The sequence below is a fragment of the Nematolebias whitei genome, chromosome 6, assembly GCF_014905685.2.
Source record: "Nematolebias whitei isolate Nwh7 chromosome 6, NemWhi1, whole genome shotgun sequence".
NCBI classification, from domain to species: Eukaryota; Metazoa; Chordata; class Actinopteri; order Cyprinodontiformes; family Rivulidae; genus Nematolebias; species Nematolebias whitei.
Genome location: NC_056503.1, coordinates 33,617,036 through 33,640,633, shown reverse-complemented (window position 1 = coordinate 33,640,633; position 23,598 = coordinate 33,617,036). Strand labels below are relative to the sequence as shown.

General features: G+C 40.0%; 3 protein-coding genes across 3 annotated transcripts in view; 1 reads left to right on the top strand and 2 right to left on the bottom strand.

The window, feature by feature from the left end:
• Positions 1–2,196, bottom strand: part of LOC119410646 (ras-related protein Rap-2b) — a 3,730-nt gene extending 1,534 nt beyond the window's left edge. Inside the window, exon 1 of the mRNA XM_037677531.1 lies at positions 1,360–2,196. Within this exon, the coding sequence (XP_037533459.1) occupies positions 1,409–1,960 (552 nt within the window). The 5' untranslated portion in view covers positions 1,961–2,196 and the 3' untranslated portion in view covers positions 1,360–1,408. The remainder of the gene's footprint in view (positions 1–1,359) is intronic.
• Positions 2,197–4,650: 2,454 nt separating this feature from the next.
• Positions 4,651–6,308, top strand: smim8 (small integral membrane protein 8). The gene is made up of 2 exons (XM_037677532.1): positions 4,651–4,920; positions 6,038–6,308. The coding sequence occupies exons 1-2, from the start codon at positions 4,792–4,794 to the stop codon at positions 6,194–6,196; spliced, it is 288 nt and encodes a 95-aa protein (XP_037533460.1). The 5' UTR covers positions 4,651–4,791; the 3' UTR covers positions 6,197–6,308.
• Positions 6,309–8,361: 2,053 nt separating this feature from the next.
• On the bottom strand, positions 8,362–23,377 carry ddx51 (DEAD (Asp-Glu-Ala-Asp) box polypeptide 51). The gene is made up of 16 exons (XM_037677533.1): positions 23,225–23,377; positions 22,554–22,852; positions 20,329–20,501; positions 20,093–20,243; positions 19,328–19,473; positions 19,169–19,240; positions 18,261–18,367; positions 16,594–16,702; positions 16,367–16,512; positions 12,156–12,345; positions 11,957–12,072; positions 11,752–11,868; positions 11,479–11,580; positions 10,237–10,300; positions 8,458–8,592; positions 8,362–8,379 (listed from the first exon to the last, which is right to left on the bottom strand). The coding sequence occupies exons 1-16, from the start codon at positions 23,245–23,247 to the stop codon at positions 8,362–8,364; spliced, it is 1,968 nt and encodes a 655-aa protein (XP_037533461.1). The 5' UTR covers positions 23,248–23,377.
• Between the last annotated feature and the right edge of the window lie 221 nt (positions 23,378–23,598).

Genomic DNA, 23,598 nt, shown 5'->3' with positions numbered 1-23,598 from the left:
TATATATATAGATATATATAGATATCTATATATATCTATATATATATATATATATATAGATATCTATAGATATCTATATATATAAGGGAAGGAATGTCAGGTTTGTGTAATTTCTTGTGAAGTATTAATTCTTTCTGTAGGATATTGTGTCACAGAATAAGAGAAACTGTAATTTTTTATATATAGTTTATAAACAGAATACTGTCAAGTGTTTTTTTTTTTTTAGAGCCAAATATATATTGTTGCTCCATGCAAACTTTATTTCTTAGATTATTAAAATGACTTTAAGATTTTCAGATCGTGAGTTAAACCAGCAACCTTTTTGATCGAAAGAGCCATTTCTGCCATTTTGCTCACCAAATACTAAAATGTCTGGAGACGCAACACCTGCTTATCAACTGGTGGCCCATGGGCCACTTAGAGGTCACTGGAGGACAGCTTTTCTGGCCCTATGGGGTGACATAAAACTAAAAATATGAGTTTTTACATGTATTCAATTAAGTATACCACTTTTAAGTGGTGTAAGGGTGCCGAAAAATTAATCCCTTTGCTGGACAAGTTTTTTTTTTTTTTTTTGTAAGTCACCATAAGCCTTGAGGTCGGAGAAATTAAGTAGCTAAATTCAATCACATATGGGACACGCATGTCACATATTGACAGAAAACTGCATTTTCAACCTCAAAACTAGCGTTTTGGATTATGTCATGCTGCCGTATTCATTCGTACCCATCCGCTCACCACAGGCTCATGTTCAGGCTGCTGTTACGCCGTATTGTTCTGCATTATTAGTGTTTAGCTGGATCTTTTGGCGTGACGTTTGTCGTACATCTTAGATCCTTATACACCGTTTCTTATTACGCTTTGCATTTTTGCTATTGTTGGATGTAACTGGGACCCTGTGTACATAATTTCATTCCACCTTGTGTACCACATGTGACGAGAATGACAATAAACCTGACTTGGATTTTCGGTTGCGGGTATAAAAATAATAAATCAAATTAAATATCACGCTAGTTTTGGTCAAAGCTTCAAAAGGGCCACAGACGAGAGGCTTAGGAGCCGCATGTGGCCCCAGAGCCGCAGGTTGCAGATCCCTGGCAAGTCTTTCTCCTGCAGTTCTGTAAATTAAAACAGAAACTTCCCCAATCTGCTTAACAACACAACGGATTAAATGTTTACATCTGCTGGGTTACCAGTAAAACCTAATGGTTATGAAGGTGTTTAGCCCACATCCGGTTCAGATCTCCTCACAAACCTGCACGTCTATAAAAAGCACGCGTGTAAAAAAAAAAAAAAAAGAAGTTTGTGCAGATTTGCAAAAAAGTGTCGACACTTGCAGAGTGCGAGGTGTTAACTTACCATTGCAAACTTCCAAACTGAGCAGAGGACACAACTCCATGATTGTCTTTTAAAGAACCACACAGGATGAGCAGCACTGGTCGTCGCCGTTTGGTGTGGAGGCATAGTTCATCTGTCGGACTATCTCTGCGAACAGTTCGTCCACAGAGCTTTTATTTTTGGCTGAAGTTTCCATGAACGGGCAGCTCCACTCGTCCGCCAGCGCCTTCCCCTCCCCGGACGACACCTCCCTCTCCCCCTCCAGGTCCACTTTGTTTCCGACCAGAATCATCGGCACCCGCTCGTACCGTTTGACCCGGATGATCTGGTCTCGCATCGGCTTGATGTCCTGGAAGCTCTGCTGGTTCACCAGGCTGTAGACCAGGATGAAGCCCTGGCCGTTCTTGATGTACAGGTCCCGCATGGAGGCGAACTGCTCGGTCCCCGCCGTGTCCAGGATCTCCAGCACGGACGGAGACGAGTCCACCTCGATCTCCTTCCTGTAGAAATCCTCTATCGTTGGGTCGTATTTCTCTATGAAAGATCCCGTCACAAACTGGACTGTTATTGCGGACTTCCCGACGCCCCCGGACCCCAGAACCACTACTTTGTACTCTCTCATGGCTCTCAAGAGCAGCCGACACTCCGCTTCCTCTCCGCTGTGAACCCGCTAACCGCCCCGCTGGCTTTCAAACCGCTCACCGTCAACTGTCGCCGGTTCGGACGGTAAACACGGATATTTTCCGAGCCACGCTCAACATTTAAATTGTTGCATGTTGAGTGCCAGTCGACAGCCCAGCCGGTTCTTGTCTAAGCAGTCCCCCGTTTTCGTTCACGCCAGCCACTGTGTGTCGGTTGCTCTCTGTGGCAGACTTAAATCGCACGCGATATTAAGCAACTACTTCCTTTTTGGATTTTCAAAATAGATTCACTCATGACAACTCTCTTTGTAAAAAAGCCAACTCAACGACGATACATACACATGTTCAACAGTAAAATATGAAAGCATATTCTTATTAAAATCTGGTAGTTTTCCCATAAATATTTAGAGGTAACATTATTCTTATTAAAATTTGAATATTTCACTTCCTGTATGATCCTGTTTTATTTTATCGAACTTGACGACACGAGCGCTTCCTGCCTGAATTCAGCACGTATTTTGCGTCTTACGTCACTCCAGTGTTTTGTTAAAGGTGCAGTAGGGCTGTTATCAGTCAACGCAGACACTACCCCGATTATCTACGAAGCAGCTGCCACACCTTAGTTTCGACATCACCGAATCTTGGGCTTACAAATTCTTGAGTCATTGAAAAACTTACTGGAAAGGTCTATCTGTTGAGATATTTTAGTCAGCTTGTTGCATAAGTTTGACATGAAGTGAGTCTGTAGCCTTTTACCCACTTTAGTTCCCCAGAAAAGTTGCACTATTCTAAAAAATCACTTCTTGAGTCAAGATGCTTAAATATATAAAGTTTGGACTTTATGGTATTGCTAAATACCACCCATTCAAAATGGTAAAAAGTTTATTTTTTGTGCTATTAAATAATCCTCGTGCATATGTATATGAGCAAACGTGTCTGACATGACAAAAAGAGAAGACAAACAGCAGAGAAGCGTCACCATTATGGTGAACCACGTGACTCAGGGTTCGTTTCTTTAATCAACCCTCAGTATCAGATAGACTTTTGTTTCCTTCTTCATGAACTCTGATCCACTATAGACATGAGGAACAGTGTGTGTGTGTGTGTGTGTGTGTCCTTGTTTATGCTACTTTGTGAGGCCCATTTTTCCAACTTATACTACATTGTGGGGACCAACTGCTCCTTATGGGGCCCAAAGCCCGGGCCCCATAAGAAGAAGTCCCGTTGGTGGGTTAGGGGCTAGGTTTAGGACTAAGGTGTGAATTGAGGATGTGTTAGGTTTAGGGTTAGGTATGTACTGGTAATGGTTAGGTTATGGATAAAGGTCATGGTTAGGCTATAGAAATGAATGAAAAATGAATGGAAGTCAATGCAAAGGCCCCACAAAGATAGCAAAACAAACCTGTGTGTGTGTGTGTGTGTGTGTGTGTGTGTGTGTGTGTGTGTGTGTGTGTGTGTGTGTGTGTGTGTGTGTGTAAGAGAAGTCAGAAAAATGTCCACGTTGAGTCAAGTGAAAAGTGAAGGCAAGGCAAGTGGAATATCGTTTTTTCATCTTTACTTCATGGCTTATGAACACCTACTTAACAACTAACTAACTACTTAAGCAACAGGGATGATCATTTTTAATTGATTTCTGTTTTGGTGTTACATTTTTCTGCCACAAGAGGGAGCTAAAGTGTAAGAAAAGTCAGAAAAATGTATTTTGAGTCAAGTGAAAATTGAAGGCAAGGCAAGTGGAATATAATTATTTTATCTTTACTTCATGGCTTGTAAACACCTGTTTACTGAACAACTAACTGACTAACTAACTAACTAACAACTTTTAAGCAACAGGGATGAGCATTTTTAATTGATTTCTGTTTTGGTGTTATATTTTTCTACCACAAGAGGAAGTTAAAGTGAGTACTGAACACTGGTACATAAAGGAATGTGCTCAAAACAGTTCAGACATGCTAGAAAAACAGCTGCTTAGGCTTATACTGTACTAGAAAAGTCATTATTACCCTCAGTCACTTTGTACAATAATAAAAAAAAACTCTAGAATTAAAAACTAAAAAAGTATGTTAGACAGAATAATTAGCCATACTTTGTGTCGATCCAGTGTTTACATTAGAGGAACTTGGAGATTTGTTTTTCATTCATTCAACCTTTATTTAGACAGGTAAATCCCATTGAGCCTCAAAGACTCATTTACAAGAGAGACCTGATTTTAACAAAGAATGATGACAACTGTGAATGTAAAAGTGACTGAAATCCCTTTTAACTATTGTTTTATTGTCATTATTTAAACATACAAACAATATAATAATATCTTCATAAAATGCAAAGGTAATGAATATGTTAGGAAATAAAAAAAACTATCAGGGAGTTGAGAAATAAAAGAAAATAGGTGAAGATATCAAGATATCAAAACAAGTAGGATAACATTAAAGTTGACAAAATGATATTGACAAGATGGATGAATATGGATAGATAATAATAATAAATAAAATTTTGTTGTGAGAAGTGATGAAAAAAATCTTGGTAACCCAGAATAATTTATTTGGTTTATTTTTGTCATACTTTATTTGGCCACAAGAGGGCAATGTGCAGCTTTTGACCCTTCACGTTACAAACGTTTGTACCAGTAGATGGCAGCATTGTGACATCATAAACATTAGCAAGCAGGATAAAAACGACGAAGAAGACTTCCACAACAACATTTAGGCTAACATAGGTTAGCTAGCAGAGTTGTAAAATGATTAGGCGTTATTCTTAGAGCTTCTAATATCTCACCTTTCTGCAAAAGTGTTCGGTGTTTTTTCGACGGGACATGTCGGATAAAGAAAGCGGAAAAGGGAAGGACAGTCCCGGAGAGAAAGGCTTCAGGATCCCCGGGCTGAGGGGGGCGCAGACCACCACGCTGTTCCGCGCTGTCAACCCTGAACTCTTCATCAAACCTGTGAGATGCTAACAAAAGACTAGCTATTTGTATGAATTGAGTAGCAACGACAGAGTATAAACTTTATATATAATATATAGTCGTTTAAATCAAACTTTAACAATTCCGTCACTATTTTCCGTTAGCCTTATCTTTAAATATGTTTTTAAAGATGAGTTAAGAGCGCGTTGGTCACGTGACGTGATTCATTGGAGGGACGGGAGCCAATTTTAATGATAATATTAATATATAAACTAATCCATGTAAAAATGCCACAAAGCTGTGTCCGCCAAGGTTGTACCAACCGAAGAGAAAAAGGAAAACTAATTTCACAGGTCAGCAGATTTGATCTTATTTACCTCAATGTGAACTGACCCTAGCTAATAATGTTAACTTCTTAAAATTAGTCTATAAGCACTATACTGAACTATGTTACAATGCAGCACATATTAAATGGTACAACCTGGTATTGCCTCTGATTTATGTAATATTTACAGTGTAATATAGTTTTGACTTCCTTTACACAAACCTGACTTGTTGAGAAGACAGTTATCAGTAGACAAGTTTCATCCTTCAAAGTATCTCCGAGTATTCAGTTGACATTTTGTGTCGACTACAGAACATAAACAATGATAAATATACGTTGTTCCAATACCGTTATGCATTACCCTTTATATGTAATTTATGAGTTGTGTTGACTGACTTCAGATCTAATTTAGATCACAATATCCTTGTATATGAATGGTTCACGATTGTTGAATGAAACTATCATGATCAATTATATTAATTTATTGTAAAATGATACAAATAATTTGCGACACAGGTCTTGCGGTTAATCAGATGTTTGCTTTATTGGCTGTGAGCTGTTGCCATCTTTGCTCCTCCACAGGGAGCGCACTGTCTAGTTGTCCTGTTTAACTTTATGCTTTCACCTCAACATTTTAGTCCAAACCAAGTTACAGACACAGAAAGAGACCGTCTTTTTTGACATTTCCACACTAGTTTAACAACAAAGTGGATTTAAACTAGCGTTAGATGTGGCAACTGCTTCATCTGGAAGGAAACTACTGTGAAACGTTGATGGAAATCCTAGTATTTTTCATTTTGTAACTTTTAACCGAGCTGTATTGTTTTGCAGAACAAGACAGTGATGGCGTTTGGACTGGTGACCATCACTTTGAGTGTGGGTTATCTGGGTTACATGCATGCAATGAAAGAAAATGACCAGCAGCTTTATGAGGCCATCGACAGCCAAGGAGAGAGATGCATGAAGAAGAAGACTTCCAGATGGGACTGATGACACTGCAATGTGTGCTACACTGTGTGACTGCAAACATGAAAATAATGCGTTGTAAAGAGGGAGTGACTAAATAAAGACACATTGAGTGAGTTCTGAACTGTCTGATGCTGCAGCGAGTGTTCAAGTTTAAATTTGGATATTAAAGTGCTCCAAACTAGTTAGTAAAAAGTGAACATTTTCTCATTCCAACATTAAGAAGCAGGTCAGCAATGAGCTTATTTTTAACTGTAAACACAAACATATATGGTGTAATTAACTTTTTCAACTTGTGTATAAAAAGACACAAATGTTTATGCACGTGAATGTTTTCACATTAGTTTTTTGGTGTCACTTCTGCCCTGCAAAGTACAAACCGGATTCCAAAAAAGTTGTGACACTAAACAAATTGTGAATAAAAACTGAATGCAATGATGTGGAGGTGCCAACATCTAATATTTTATTCAGAATAGAACACAAATCACAGATCAAAAGTTTAAACTGAGAGAATGTATCATTTTAAGGGAAAAATCTGTTGTTTCCAAATTTCATGGCGTCAACAAATCCCAAAAAAGTTGGGAGAAGTCCATTTTTACCACTGTGTGGCATCCCCCTTCTTCTTACAACATTCAACAGACATCTGGGGACAGAGGAGACCAGTTTCTCAAGTTTAGAAATAGGAATGCTCTCCCATTCATGTCTAATACAGGCCTCTAACTGTTCAATCATCTTGGGCCTTCTTTGTCGCACCTTCCTCTTTGATGCGCCAAATGTTCTCTATAGGTGAAAGATCTGGACTGCAGGCTGGCCATTTCAGTACCCGGATCCTTCTCCTACGTAGCCATGATGTTGTGATTGCTGCAGAATGTGGTCTGGCATTATCGTGTTGAAAAATGCAGGGTCTTCCCTGAAAGAGAGGACGTCTAGATGGGAGCATATGTTGTTCTAGAACCTGAACATAGTTCTCTGCATTAATGGTGCCTTTCCAGACATGCAAGCTGCCCATGCCACAAGCGCTCATGCAACCCCATACCATTAGTGATGCAGGCTTCTGAACGAAGCGTTGATAACAACTTGGGCTATCCTTGTCCTCTCTGGTCCGGATGACATGGCATCCAGAACTTCAAATCGTGACTCATCTGACCACAGAACAGTCTTCCATTTTGCCACACTCTATTTTAAATGACCCCTGGCCCAGTGCAAATGTCTGAGCTTGTGGAGCTTGCTTAGAAATGGCTTCCTCTTTGCACTGTAGAGTTTCAGCTGGCAACGACGGATTGTGTTCACTGACAATGCTTTCTGGAAGTATTCCTGAACCCATTCTGTTATTTCCTTGACAGTGGCATTCCTGTTTGAGGTGCAGTGACGTTTAAGGGCCCAGAGATCACGAGCATCCAGTAGAGTTTTACGGCCTTGACCCTTACGCACAGCGATTGTTCCAGATTCTCTGAATCTTTTGATGATGTTATGCACGGTTGATGATGATAACTTAAAAGTCTTTGCTATTTTACGCTGGGTAACACCATTCTGGTATTGCTGCACTACCTTTCTGCGCAACAATGGTGGAATTGGTGATCCTCTTGCCATCTTGGATTCTGAGAGACACTGACACTCTGAGAAGCTCTTTTTATACCCAATCATGTTGTCAATTGACCTAATTAGTGTTAATTGGTCTTCCAGCTGTTCGTTATATGCTCAATTTTCTTTTTCCAGCCACTTATTGCTACTTGTCCCAACTTTTTTGGGATTTGTTGACACTGTGAAATTTTGAATCAACATATTTTTCCTTTAAAATGTTACATTTACTCAGATTAAACTTTTGATCTGTCATCTATGTTATATTACGAATAAAATATTGACATTTGCCATCTCCACATCATTGCATTCAATTTTTATTCACAATTTGTTTAGTGTCCCAACTTTTTTGGAATCCGGTTTGTACAAACATGATTATTTTACAAGATGACCGCTCCGATATTGTCTAATAAATCCAATCCAGTCGTATCATTTTCAAACTGATGTCAATTGGAACAACGCTAAAAATTTCCACTTGCCTTCACAGTTGATGTCTCTGTAAACAAGCACAAACTACTGTTCTAAATGAAGTTTGTGTTTTATTTAACAGCAAAAATACAAAAGTCAAATTTAGCATAAACAGATAAACTGGATCGACAAGCGCTGCGTCATCATCTGGCTTTCTCATCCTGCAAAAAGAAAGAAAGCAGTTCAGTTTTTTTATTCAAACTAGAATTTAAAAAGGACAAAATGGATTGGGGCGATACCTTAATAACACGAGCCAGCTCTTGCAGGATTTGTTCATACCGGGCTTCCATACCCTTTAGGGACGCTGGTTTAACCACTTGCTTTTGGATCCCAGCGCTTCCTGCTTCCGCCACCATTTGAAGGAAATTCTTTTCCTAAGTGAGGCGATAAACAAATTTTTGTACTACATCATATTGCATCTTACTATGGTGCATCAAATATAAAGTTACATATTTTATATCATAAAGTGTATCAAATCATAGCTTGCATCACATCATATATCTTTGAATCGTATGTCATGAGGTACACCCTTTCCCCTCATGATGACATGTTCCTCTTTTAGTGTGTTTAAAAAGTTTTCACACCACTGGATATTGTTTAAGACATAACCATGCTTTAAACAGTTCACCTTTATCCCTGATCAGTCTGGTGTGTTCCTTAGTCTTCATGATGCTGTTTGATCAATAATATACTGAAGCATTTTACACTACTGTTCCACCTGGGTGTATCCCAGGTGCGATTGCTTAAATGCAGACAACTAATTTCGCCATTGTATGGGAACATACGATGGTGACGACACATAGCACTTACTTAAACACAGATGGACTATTTACTCATTACTTATGTCCATGTAAACATAGCTAATGAGGGCTATTTATGCATACATGAAAACTCAATAGGGATGAAAAAGGTGACAAACCTAGTGCCCCCCACCCCCGAGGGAAAATATTTTGTGGTTTTTTTTTTTTAATACGTAAATTACTGTTAAGCATTCTGGTGTACTTCAAGAAGAAAATTGGGGGGAAAGACTTCAGGTAAAAAAGACATTTACAAACATCTTAATTTATTTTTATTTATTTTATTAACCTTTATTTATCCAGGCAAATCCCATTGTGGTCACAGATCTCTTTTGCAAGGGAGGCCTGGGCCTGAAGGCAGCCTAACATGTTTTTGATCTGTGGGAGGAAACTGGAGTACCCGGAGAAAACCCATGCAAGCATGAGAAGAACATGCAAACTCCTCAGAGAAAGACCCCAGGTCCAAGTGGGGATTGAACCCAGGACCTTCTTGCTGTGAGGCAACAGTGCTAACCACTGCACCTTCGTGCTGCCAAATTTAATGAAGTCATACATAGGAAAGATGGCGTCAACCAAAAAATAAACGAGCACCAACAGCAGCAAGCCAACCAGAGACACCAAATATAGCAGAGCATTTAGCTAACAGCAAAAACGAATTTCTTAAATGTTAATGTAGCACGAAGCTAGCCACGTGCAATACTGATGCAATAGCTAAGATGCTGCAGACGTAGTGCTCCGCTTCTGTCATGCATCCTAACACCCCCTCCGGTCAACAACTGCCATCACTAACATAGCGGTAAGCTAACGTGCAACATGGAGGTGTCTCCTCCCCCCACCCCATCGACAAAACCCCTCGAAGAGATTAGTGCCCTGCTAAGTCAAGTGACCAAGGAGGAAAGCTGTTTCTTAAAGGGAAATTATGCCATCCACCACGCCTCTGACCCCCCCACCCCCGAAAACAAAACAAAAAAAAAAACCCTCTTCAAATCGACATGATTCACGTAAATGACATATTTTAGTTGGAAATCGGCGAATTTCGCCAAAAAGCGACAACTTTGCAGGTATGTTTATGGCACAGATCTGAGTTGGCAGGCCGCAGACTGATTAAGTCTTTCAGGTAAAAGACGAAACATTTCTCCCTTAAAGAAACTGGTCCAGACGACATGATTTAACCTCTTTTTTTTCTCGAGGCAGTGCATCACACTAGGTTGAATACTGTACCTGTACTCTGAGCAGTAAAGTGAAGGCCAGTCCTGCCTTTCCTGCTCTTGCTGTCCTTCCGATCCTGCACGACAACAACAACAAAAAAGACAAATCAGCATCACTTCAAGTTCAAGTAGGTTTAATTATCATTTGTATCACATGTGGTATATGAGGTGGAACGAAATTGTGTACACAGGGTCCCAGTTAAATTCAACAATAGCAAAAATATAAATTGTAAAAAGAGTAATAAGGATCTAAGATATAAACTAAGAAATACGCTAAACACTAATAGTGCAAAACAATACGCCGAACAGCAGCAGCGCAAACATGAGTCTGTGTGAGTAGATGAGTACGAATGAATACAGCAGCATGAAATAATCAGAGTCAGAGTTTCTTTATTGTCATTCGCACCTCATGTGGTACATGTGGTGGAGCGAAATTATGTACACGGGGTCCCAGTTACATCCGACAATAAAATGTATAATAAAAACAGTAATAACATCCAAGATATGAACCAAGAAAAACATCAACTAAATATACACTAAGCACTCATAACATAAAACATTGAACATCAGCACAAACATGAACATGAGTCTGTGAGCAGATGTGCACGCATGAACACATCAACATTGAAACAGATCAGCAGCAACATGAAACAGAAACAGATCAGCAGCAACATGATATGGTTTCTCACAGTGACTATTCTAGTTAGAGATTCATGAGTCTAACAGCCTCAGGGTAGAAGCTGTTCCTCAGTCCAGTGGTTCCACACTCAATGCTCCTTAACCTCCTTCCTGAGGGGAGCGGGGCACAAAGTGCGTGTGCTGGGTGGGTGGGGTCCTTCATGATGCAGGTGGCCCTCCTCCTGCATCTGGAGGTGTAGATGTCTGTGATGGTGGGGAGACTGATTCCAACAGATTTCTGTGCAGCCTTCACCACTCCCTGCAAAGCTTTTCTTTCTGCAGCTGTGCAGAAAGCTGTTCAGCAGCATGAGATCAGCAGCATGGATAATCAGCAGCACATATCACCAATCAAAGTTGCGATTACAGTGATTTTTTTTCATCAGTGATAATACTGAAAAGAGATTTATGAGTCCAACAGCTTCAGGGTAGAAGCTGTTCCTCAGTCTAATGGTTCTGCACTTAATGCTCCACAACCTTCTGCCTGAGGGGAGCGGGAAGTGAAGAAACTCGTCATTGGGAAAAGAACGGAAATGATATGAAGTGTCGCTATAAACCTTTAGAAAACGGAGCTGCTCACCTGTGAATGTACGTCCTGATGTACTGCGGAGCGTCGTAATTCACAACGCATTTGACGCCGCTGATATCGATGCCTCTGGTAGCTGCATCAGTGCTGATCAACCTATTGGACAAAGTGGGATCTATTATTTATCTTCTACAGGAAAGTGCTTCATAACTTGTTTAATTTATGTTATAGAAGTCATTATTAAATAACTGCGCAGACGAAAACTATCTAGCAGAGCTCTGTACTTTGCTTGAGTTGACAACCCAAAAGTTGCACGCCGAGACTCACAGCTGGATCTTCCCTTGTTCAAAGCTCTTCAGGGTCTTCTTCCTCTCACCGGGTGAGAGTCTGGAGGAGAACTCGGCTGACTGGACTCCACCGAAGAGATTCACTAACAGGTACAGTCTGGGAGATGTAAAGTTCGCACAGCTAAAAGAACACAGCAGCGGGTTCTGTGAAAATGTCAGTGATGTGATAAAAACCTGCATCCGACCTGTGTGCCGCCTCTCTGGAGTTGGTGAAACAGAGGATGGGGTAGAGCTTCATGTACAGGATGAAGTGAAGGATGAGGAGGGGCTTCTTGTCCATCGTACAGGAAATAAAATACTCCTGAATACACAAAAGTACTCATCTTCATCAATCGCATAACATCATTTCTCCACTTCCACTTGACTGGTTAAATGTCTCTTTACCGTGAGGCCTTGGGGAAAGACAAAGCGGTCTTGTTTCTGGGAGGAGTCCATTGCAGTGTTGTTGGAGGAGCTGTGAACGGAGCTGAAGAGCCGGGGCTGGTGGAGGTCCAGCTGCTGCAGCTTCTCCGGGTTCTGAGTGAGAGTGGCTGAAAATAGCAACTTCTGCAGCGGCATCTGAGGTGGAGACAAACTGAGAAGAAAAGCAGACTGATGCAGCTTTTCTTATACTTTTCACCTGCCACCATGAGAGGCAAGTTATGTTGTGTAATAAGTGATAATTGATTGTGTGTGTTTGTCTGTTAGCAAAATATCTCATTCACTACTGCATGGATTTTAATAAAACTTTCAGAGATTAATCGTTGGGAGTACATGAACCACCGATTAACTTTTGGAGTCAACACAATCCAATATGGCTGCCAAAGCTAATCATATTTGGTAGACACAAAAATAGCTATAACTCAGTTAATTTTAAATAAATTGTATTCAAATTTGGTGTGCTAGTAGATGAGAGTAATCCTTAACATATATTATGAGTGCTAACAGATCGTGTGAGATCTTTAACGTTTTTTTTAATAAAAAAGGTAGTGAGCTGTACGCAGCGTTACCTTCAAGAAGTGATAGTTTTAGCTGATTCTTTTTGGCTGCTGTCACTATTGTGCAGCTAGAAGACAGGTGCTTCAGTCTTCACATTTCAGACATTATGCTGAAGATCTCAAACTACCTCCAACAATTTGAAAAAGACAAGGTAATTAATAGATCAATTTACCACAGATATCCAGGAGAAGCCATTCCATGTGTATTGTTAGGGGGATTTAGATAAAGGTTATGGATGTTTATTACAAGTACACAAGAATACAATGATTTTTATGGTCATTCACATCATATGTGGTACATAAGGTGGAATGAAACTGTGTACACAGGGTCCCAGTTATATCCAACAAAAATACAAATTGTAAAGAAAAACATTAGTAAGATCCAAATCATGAACTAAGAATATACTACATCAGGCATGGGTAAACCCTGGTCCGTGGGCCATATAAGGCCCGTTGGGCATTTTAATTGGCCCGCCGAAATAGTCCAAAATTTGGAAAAAAAAAAAATTATATACATATATATATATTTTTTAAATACTTTATTTTTCAGGGGTGCTGAGGTAAAATTTAGGGGTGCTTAAGCACCCCAAAAAAGAGGTTAAAATCGCCACTGGTTCAAATTATATACAAACCGGATTCCAAAAAAGTTGGGACACTAAACAAATTGTGAATAAAACTGAATGCAATGATGTGGAGATGGCAAATGTCAATATTTTATTTGTAATATAACATAGATGACAGATCAAAAGTTTAATCTGAGTAAAGGTAACATTTTAAAAGAAAAATATGTTGATTCAAAATTTCACAGTGTTAACAAATCCCAAAAAAGTTGGGACAAGTAGCAATAAGTGGCTGGCAAAAGGAAATTGAGCATATAATGAACAGCTGGAAGACCAATTAACACTAATTAGGTCAATTGACAACATGATTGGGTATAAAAAGAGCTTCTCAGAGTGTCAGTGTCTCTCAGAATCCAAGATGGTAAGAGGATCACCAATTCCACCATTGTTGCGCAGAAAGATAGTGCAGCAATACCAGAATGGTGTTACCCAGCGTAAAATAGCAAAGACTTAAGTTATCATCATCAACCGTGCATAACATCATCAAAAGATTCAGAGAATCTGGAACAATCGCTGTGCGTAAGGGTCAAGGCCGTAAAACTCTACTGGATGCTCGTGATCTCCGGGCCCTTAAACGTCACTGCACCTGAAACAGGAATGCCACTGTCAAGGAAATAACAGAATGGGCTCAGGAATACTTCCAGAAAGCATTGTCAGTGAACACAATCCACCGTGCCATCTGCCGTTGCTAGCTGAAACTCTACAGTGCAAAGAGGAAGCCATTTCTAAGCAAGCTCCACAAGCTCAGACGTTTGCACTGGGCCAGGGGTCACTTAAAATGGAGTGTGGCAAAATGGAAGACTGTTCTGTGGTCAGATGAGTCACGATTTGAAGTTCTTTATGGAACACTGGGACGCCATGTCATCCGAACCAGAGAGGACAAGGATAGCCCAAGTTGTTATCGACGCTCCGTTCAGAAGCCTGCATCACTGATGGTATGGGGTTGCATGAGCGCTCGTGGCATGGGCAGCTTGCATGTCTGGAAAGGCACCATTAATGCAGAGAACTATGTTCAGGTTCTAGAACAACATATGCTCCCATTTAGACGTCATCTCTTTCAGGGAAGACCCTGCAGTTTTCAACACGATAATGCCAGACCACATTCAGCAGCAATCACAACATCATGGCTACGTAGGAGAAGGATCCGGGTACTGAAATGGCCAGCCTGCAGTCCAGATCTTTTACCTATAGAGAACATTTGGCGCATCATAAAGAGGAAGGTGCGACAAAGAAGGTCCAAGACGATTGAACAGTTAGAGGCCTGTATTAGACATGAATTTTTTCATTTTTTTTTTTTTTTTCATTTAGCCTTTATTTATCCAGGTTAGTCTCATTGAGCCACGAGAACTCATTTTCAAGAGAGACCTGTTTAGGGAGCACATGGTGGGGGTTAAGGGGGTTAAAAGAATGGGAGAGCATTCCTATTTCTAAACTTGAGAAACTGGTCTCCTCTGTCCCCAGACGTCTGTTGAGTGTTGTAAGAAGAAGGGGAGATGCCACACAGTGGTAAAAGTGGACTTGTCCCAACTTTTTTGGGATTTGTTGACGCCATGAAATTTGGAAACAACAGATTTTTCCCTTAAAATGATACATTCTCTCAGTTTAAACTTTTGATCTGTGATTTGTGTTCTATTCTGAATAAAATATTAGATGTTGGCACCTCCACATCATTGCATTCAGTTTTTATTCACAATTTGTTTAGTGGCCCAACTTTTTTGGAATCCGGTTTGTAAAAAAAAACCCACCTGAATTTAATAGGGAAAAAAATTGTGTCGTTTTACCTGTAGTTCCAGCATTTCCCCAGTAGAGGCGCACTACAGACACTGGCGTGTATTATGGCCCGGCCCTTCGCTCCAATTTTAGAACTCAATGTGGCCCACGAGTCTGAAAGTTTGCCCACCCCTGTACTACATTCACTAAACTAAGAATACACTAAGCACTAATGGTACAAAAACAATGCGCCAAAACAACAGCAGCATGAACATGAGTCTGTATGAGCAGATGAGGACTAATGAACACAGCAACATGAAGTAATTAGCAGCATGAGATCAGCATCATGGACAGTCAGCAGCACAGATCATAAAAAAACCCCTCTTCAGATCTAGACGATTCACGTAAACGACGTATTAAAGCGACAAGTTTGCAGGTACGTTCACAGAGGTGACCAAAATCTCTCTCTGTGAGCCAGGCAGACAAAGAGCCTAACGAGCCTCCATTGTGAGGGGCGAGTAGTTCCAGTGTAATCTGATCAATGATTTATTCTTCAATTAAATTCAATTAAAAATCCAGTTTTTATCACTTGCAACAACTGGCCAAGGTCAAAGCATCATTTCACAGCATCAGTTTGAGATTTTAATCCATGCTTTTATTACAACTCTTTTAGAAAACAGCAACACACTTCATGTGGGTCTGAGCCTTAATCCTGACTGGACTTCTGGTTCAGAATGCTGCTGCTCGCCTTTTAACTGGTAGCAGAAACGAGAGAATCAACCCAGTTTTAGAATCACTACATTGGCTCCCAGTTCGTTTCCGGAACAATTTTAAGGTTCTGTTTTTAAATGTCGCCGTGGTCTCGCCCCTCAGTATATGTCCGACCTGCTCCAGCTGCTCGTTCCCTCACACTCTCAGGTCGGCAGATCAGTCGCTGCTGGTCGTCCAAAAGTCGGGGAGGAGGCTGAGAGGTGACCGAGCGTTTTCAGTCGCTGCCCCTAAACTGTGCAACAAGCTGCCTTTGAACGTCGAGACACTTCCTGTTTTTAAATCTTTTCTTAAAACACTTTATGTTGTCTTTGGCTTTTAACTCAGCTTGAGCTGTTGGCGTTTATTGTTTGCTGTTTTTATGGTTTGACTGTTTTAATTGATTGTATCAGGATTTTTTTATTATTACTTTTTTTATTTAGAAATAAATAAAAAAACTACTGATGTCCTAATCAGAGACACGGTTTTAATTTTTCCATCATGACACAGAGTTATGTGTGGGTTTCTCCCTCCGACTCACCTGGCTGCTGTGGAAAAAGCTGCTTCTGTCCTCCTGAAGATGCTCGTGGCTTCTGGTTCGGCTCCTGAGCTGTACACCGCCTTCACAACCTGGCTGAGCCACGACTGGTGCATGCTGTCAATCATCCTGTCAGCCTCATCAATGATCTTAGAAAAGACGTACAACACAAAGATGACTCCCACTGCTCTGTCTGTAAACTTTCATTCTGCTTTGTTGTAGGAACTTACAAGAAACCTGAGCTGCTTCAGACATAATCCGGAGTTTTGGTTGATGTGATCGACCAGTCGACCTGGAGTGGCCACGATTATGTCTGCTGCACTGCGCCTCACGCCCCCTCTGGAAGAGACATCATTAGTAGAGAGGATTTGCAGGTGGTCCAGTCTTTTACAAAGTTAATAATATACTGACATCATCTGATCACAGTTGCAAACTTTAAGCTCAAGCTTTTAAAATACTGCCTGAAATGTATCCACTTTAAAGAACCAACCCGAAGTGTCACCTTACAGATTTGAAGGTTGCACTGTGCTAAGATTTCCAACTATATACTAGGGCTGGGCCATATCATATCGTTCACGATAATACCGGTAAAAAAAAGCTTGCCCGGGAAAATAAACAATATCATGATATGCTAATTTCATGACATGATACGTCACCCCGCTCTAAGCTGCCGGTACAAACGCAGCTCAGCTTTTTTCTCTCCCCCTCACCCCACTCTGAGCTGCTGGTGCGGGCGCAGCTCGGCTGCGTCTCCCCCCGCTCTAAACTGCAGGTTACTTTAGGAAACTGCACTTGCACCTTAGTTTTTGTGGTGGATTTTGTTGATCTATATTTTGTGCAGACTTTTTCAATCTAAATAACAGAAAGATCATTTTTCCATCCATTATCTTTTACCAGCTTCTTCCATTTTGGGTCACGAGGGTCGACAGTGCCCATGTCCAGCAATCACTGTGCGAGGGGCAGGGTACACTCTGAACAGGTCTCCAGTCCATCACAGGGACACATAGAGACAAACAACCATTCACTCTCTCACTCACACCTAGGGACAATGTAGAGTTACCAGTCAGCCTAACATGCATGTTTTTGGTTTGTGGGAGGAAACCGGAGTACCCGGAGAAAACCCACGCGTGCATGGGGACAACATGCAAACTCCACCTAGAAAGGCCCTCGGAACGGGATTTGAACCAGGGACCTGCTCTCTGAGAGGCAGCAGCTCTACCAGTTGTGCCACTGTGATGCAGGATCATTTTTATTTTTTTTTATTTTTTTACTTAGAGGCTGAATACTTTACTAAATAAAGTAATTTCAGCTAAATTAACCCGTTGTTTTTTTAATTTTTATATAATACTGCAAAGCAACATCCATCCATCCGTTATCTTTTACCCGCTTCTTCCATTTTGGGTCACGAGGGTCGCTGGTGCCCATGTCCAGCAATCACTGTGCGAGGGGGCGGGGTACACCCTGGACAGGTCACAAGTCCATCACAGGGACACATAGAGACAAATGAGACAAACAACTATTCACTCTCTCACTCACACCTAGGGACAATTTAAAGTTACCAATCAGCCTAACATGCATGCTTTTGGTCAGTGGGAGGAAACCAGAGTGCAAAGCAACATGCCAAGTTATTTTTTTCAAATAAATAACTATGATTTCTGTTTTTTTTTTATTTTTTTTTTTAGGTTATATCACAAAATGTATCGTTAAATCGGCAGAATGCTCTGAAATATCACAATATTATATTTGAGCCATATCGCCCACCCCTACTATATAGTAAAGAAAATAATAATATTTTTTACTTTTACCATTTGATCTTTATTGTTCAACTGTGAGAGAATATCTTTAAATAGGCAAATGTTCATTGGATTATTATTTTTTTTTTTGCTTTAGTTCAAACCTTTGCTCTGAGAGTGAAGCCTGCTCTGCAACAAACGGCTTCTGACCTGCAAGCATCAGCACTTTCAGGGGAGTTCCATTAGCATATGATGCAAACACTTTGTAAACCTGTACAAATGGACAAGAAGCTTTATTTAGTCATGTCACAAAAATAACTTATTTTGTTCTGTGGAGATCATACCTACTTTAGATGGCTTTTTGAACACCCCAAGTTAACAAAAAGAGGTTCATTCTGACTAGATAAGATGAACTTGCGTTGAGTTTGGAGATAAGATCAAAGTAGATTGCTGCTCTCTGAAAACAACTCCAATCTAAACAAATCACAGCAGTTGATGTGGATGATCGTTTACACATCTTCAAACCACAACCGATTTTACACCACGTTATTCCAGCAGAAATTTTATGTTATTCCTGCAAAAAAAAGTGCCCCAGGCTGCACAGGAAGTGCTACAGTGGGCTACTACTGCAACCGTTCGCACTTGGAAATAATCATATAATTTTATTTAATGAGATTAAGAAGAAATGCATGATTCTTTCAATTAAGATTGTAACTTTAACAATGACTCATCTTGACCAGGTCTCCATAAAAAAAAAAAAGAGATGCTAAATTTAAGGTCCTGGATAAACAAAGGTTAAAAACATGTCATTCAAAACCGATGAAGATGTAAAGGTTTATAAAGTAGGGTTCACTAAACTACTATGAAGGTTTTGAGACTGGAGTTGGTTTATGATGGCAGCAATACCCAAGCTTTGTCGGTTTGGTCTCATTTAAACCTATTTTTCCAGACTCAGGCTGTTCAAAGAGCCATCCACAACAGGTAAGATATTCGTTGTCGTAACCTTTCACAGAACAGCATTTTAAATATCAGAACTACCCCTTGAAGATTAAAAGTTCTAAAAGTTTCTGACCTGCTGGGCAAGCTCTTTGGTTGGCAGCACTGCTAACGCTCTGACTTCACACACCACCCGCTGCATCAGCGCCTGAAAACAATCACAGCGAAGTGTTCATGTGCAGCAAGAACTGCACCAATTAATGGTTTCCTCCAAATAGTAAAAATAGCCGCTCACCTGTATGACAGGTATGACAAATGAAAGAGTCTTGCCACTTCCTGTTGGTGCCGACACACAGATGTCTCTGGGTCTGTAGCCTCCTCCACCTATCAGCAGACCATGCTGTGCCCCCTCTAAGATGGCTGGAATCACCTCTGCTTGCACTACACAAAGATCAGAGTCTTTTCATGTTTCTTTGAAACAATCACAAACCCTTACAACACGAATGATCATACCCAGGTTCAATATTCTGCTTCCCATGCCCCTAAAAACCTTGTGTACACTAAACTGCTTTAGAATGACTTAGTGTAAAAAGTGCTGCAATGATGCAGGTAGGTTACCACACTTATTTATTTTTATTTCAAATGTCTGTGAAATTATCATGAATTTTAGATTTGCTACGAGACATGAAGAAAGTCTTTTCAGGATAACTCTAGGTACAACTGTGAGGTGTCACTTCTTACAGAAGTGAATCACCAGAACCGGCTGAGTGTAATTTTTATTACTTTTTGGAAACTTCACCTGTCTGAGGTTTGAAATGATACAACCACAAAGGTCCAAAACAGAAATGTGATAATTCTTTATGATGATGATTTGATACTCAGCTCTTGGAATTATATTGAATGGTGGAAAACAATGACATACATTGTTAATCAAATCTCAGTTGTTGAGGTTAATAACATGTGTTCAACTTAAACAAAAACACTGTTTGTGAAACCAGCTCCACAATCTAAGCTCCAAATTTCTTAAAAAAAAAAAAAAAGACACACTTTGTTTCTGTACCTGGAAAGAAGTGCTGAATCCCATTACTCTCCAGTTTTTTCAGAAGCTGAGCACAAACCCCTGAGATGGCAGAGACAGGGACTAAGTTGCTTTTAATGTCTCTGTGAATAAAATCCGGCTCAGCGAGCCACTGAGGCAGGACTCTGTGTACCTGTGGACAGAACAATGCTTGGATGAAAAGAATCTTGTACCGGTGAAGACTACCTGGAACTTTCAGCACCATCAGATCACTGTACCTTCTGAAGAGTCTTGCTCTCAAATCCACCAAGAACAGTAAATCCTGCTGGGGCAGACATTTTCTCTGGGCTCTGTTTTGAAATGTTTTTTTCTGTCTCTTCCAGTTTTTGTCCTCCTTTGTTCTCTGCCCCATCTCTTCTGCTCACTGAAGAAACGGCTTCAACTAACTTACCTAAAAATCAGAGACCGACAAAGTGTCCAACATTATCAACAGAATATGTGGGGTAGTTTGGCAGCAGATCAATGTGCCTTTCCCAACACGACATAGGACATCATCGGAAAGACACAAGAAAACAGCTTCATACATAAAAACTCTGCAGACGTCTCATTTTGAAACTACTACCGCCTTTAATTACAAAAGATTTTTCTAATTTAAGAAGCTATAGTTAGGCCTGTCACAATAACAAATTTTGCTGGGCGATTAATTGTCTCAGAAATTATTGCGATAAACGATAATATTATTTGAAATTTGACAATAATTAGTTATTGTCAAATTTTAGAAGAAATGTTGGTTAATTTTTGTGTGTAGTACCTTTTTTGACCACTGGATAGCAGTATAAGACTGTCTGAACTGAATAATGGATAGTGAGCGAGCGAGCAGTGTGTCTCTTTAAGAAAAATGGGAGGGAGGCCCCTTGACGTTCTTGTTTTTCAGTTCTCAAAATGGCAAACGGTGCTTTGAGCTCTTTAGCATAGCATGTCACACAAAGCTTTTAATAAAAAAAAATCAGTAAACTAGTTCTCAGCTTCTTTTTGCAGAGAAAAACAACTTTTTAGACAAAGGCACAGGTTTCAACTGTGAATTTTGGAGCTTCGACAAGACAGAGTTTTTTTTCTCCAAGGTCGGCCTCTTAGCTTAGCTCGTAGATTCGCTTCTCAGCTTGGGTGCTTTTAACGATCCAAAAATGTGATTTTGAACGGTTAAAACAGATTTTAAAGAAAAAAGAGAAAGGGAGGGGTCAGTGAAGAGTCCCGGAGTTGAGCCTTTTGTCATCCAGTGTCTTCAGTAGAAAGAGAGAGACACGAAGAAACGATAAAGCCAATAAATGAAAATGAGGTCAATAATTTTAATTTATCTTGCGATTAACTGATTGCGACAGGCCTAGCTACAGTATATTTAGTTTTCACAATCAGGCAGGTTTTTCAAAAACTCCGACCTTATATTGCCAATATGAATATTGGAGTATGTGGGCATAAAAAGAGGCGGCACAATGGTGCATTTGGTAGATCTGCCACCTCTCAGCCAGAAGGTTGCCAGATTGAATCCCAGCTGGGGGCCTTTCTGGGTGTAGTTTGCATGTTAGGCTGATTGGTAACTCTAAATTGTCCCTAGGTGAGAGTGAATGGTTATCTCTATGCGGCTCTGTGATGGACAGGAGACTTGTCCAGGGTGTCCCTCGCCTCTCGTATAATGACTGCTGGATATGGACACGAGTGACCTCCACGACCCGCAAAGGAAGAAGCGAAAAAAATGACAGATGGATGGATAAATGGGTGGGTATAAAAGGAAAAAAAAAAACAGCTGCCTACAGAGTATCTGTGCATATAAAAGGAGATGGATGCAGTGTTAGTTTAAATGTAAAATGCATTGCAACAAGTTAAGGAACCAAAAATAATTATAAACTAGAAAATAAATTCTTATTGTTACACTAGTGCCAAGCATATTCTATCTGAAGCAGCAAAATCAGCTCTCGTTGACGTAGTTGCGTAACGAAAATTCTGTAATTTTGTTCTCAGAGTGGCTTTGCCCCCTCCTTCTTGATAAGAGGCCTGGGTTGAACTTTTTATCGAAGTATTATGTGATTAGTCAGAAGTTTCTGGGCGTGTTTTTCAATGTGAAAATGCACTCGGACATTCTGCTGTACAACTCCTCAAACACAGTATGTTAGCCAAATGGCCAAAAACTCCTGAATGGAGATCACGCAGACATTGTGTATGGAGGAGTCTGTCTGCTGAAAGACTCTGACGGGAAGAAACCTGTGCGGTGATGTTTACTGCAACGTGAGGAGTTAACCAAGTGCTTGTGTCTCGTGGACTATAAAAGATGTGTGCAAAAACAAATGTACCACAACCATGTGACCATGATCAAGTGTCGACTGCTTGCATGCTTCACCTATAAAGATTTCACAGTTTAACCGTTAAAAGGATTAAAAGGATACCATACACACCAACCATACGAGGCATCAACTGAAACTAGTAAGCAAACATAAGCATAACAACACACCTGGCTGTTTCTTCTTCTTTTTTTTTTCTTTTGCATCAAAGTTGTCAGGGTCTGAATCATACAATGCTCCTGCTTCAGATTTCCTCTTTTTGTGCTGCATATGCTCATGACTGCTGTCCTTGTCGTCTCCTAATTTCTTTTGTATATCCTGCTGCTTGGTTTGTTTTTCGTGCACAGATTCTTTCACCTCTGTCAAACTCTGTCTCTGCTTCCGTTTCACCTTCTGCTGCAGTTTTGCCAGCAACACCTGACTCTGAGATTCTTGTGAGATGGTTCCCTCTTCTTCTTCTCCTAGATATCTATAAACAACACAAACATTAAAAAATCAACAAGACTTATAGTCATAAAATATTATATCGATTTATGTAGAATAATGCAAGTATTTGCAAAGAACATTTTACATACTGTTGACATCTTACAGTCCATTTACGTTCATGAAATTTAGATTATTTCCAGTTTGCTGGTCAATTTTCAGAATTTAATAAGCAGAAACATTACAAATTGCATACTGTTACATTGCTGTTCACACATTATTTTGTTTCACTTAAAAAACACACATCTTGGGTTTCTGTTTTGACTTCATAGGAAATAACTAGACTGCAATTTCCAATCCTCATGTAGGGCTAGAGAGATAAACAAACTGGCATAAGTAATCAACAGTTGTTCTTTACCTGTTCACAAGAAACAGAGACATTTCAACTTCAGAACTAGTCCCGCAATAAATAAAAAATATAGTTAACGCCTGTTTGTTTGTCCTTTTTCTAAATCACAGTGAAAAAAAAACAAATTACGCCAGTACACATGTTTGGCCGGCATTGGTTTATTACGTCACCTTAAAAAGTCGCATATTTTTTACATCATCTGGACGCGTACAAATCAACATTACATTTCTTTTGCTAGTTCAGTTTTATTTTAATATATAACACATATTATTCTAATAATTATCATATTATCAAGTAAATGTATAATTTAAATTATTTAAATAACAAATAAAACAACTATAACAAAATAGTAATCTATTTGTTTCCAGATCACCACCCTTCCG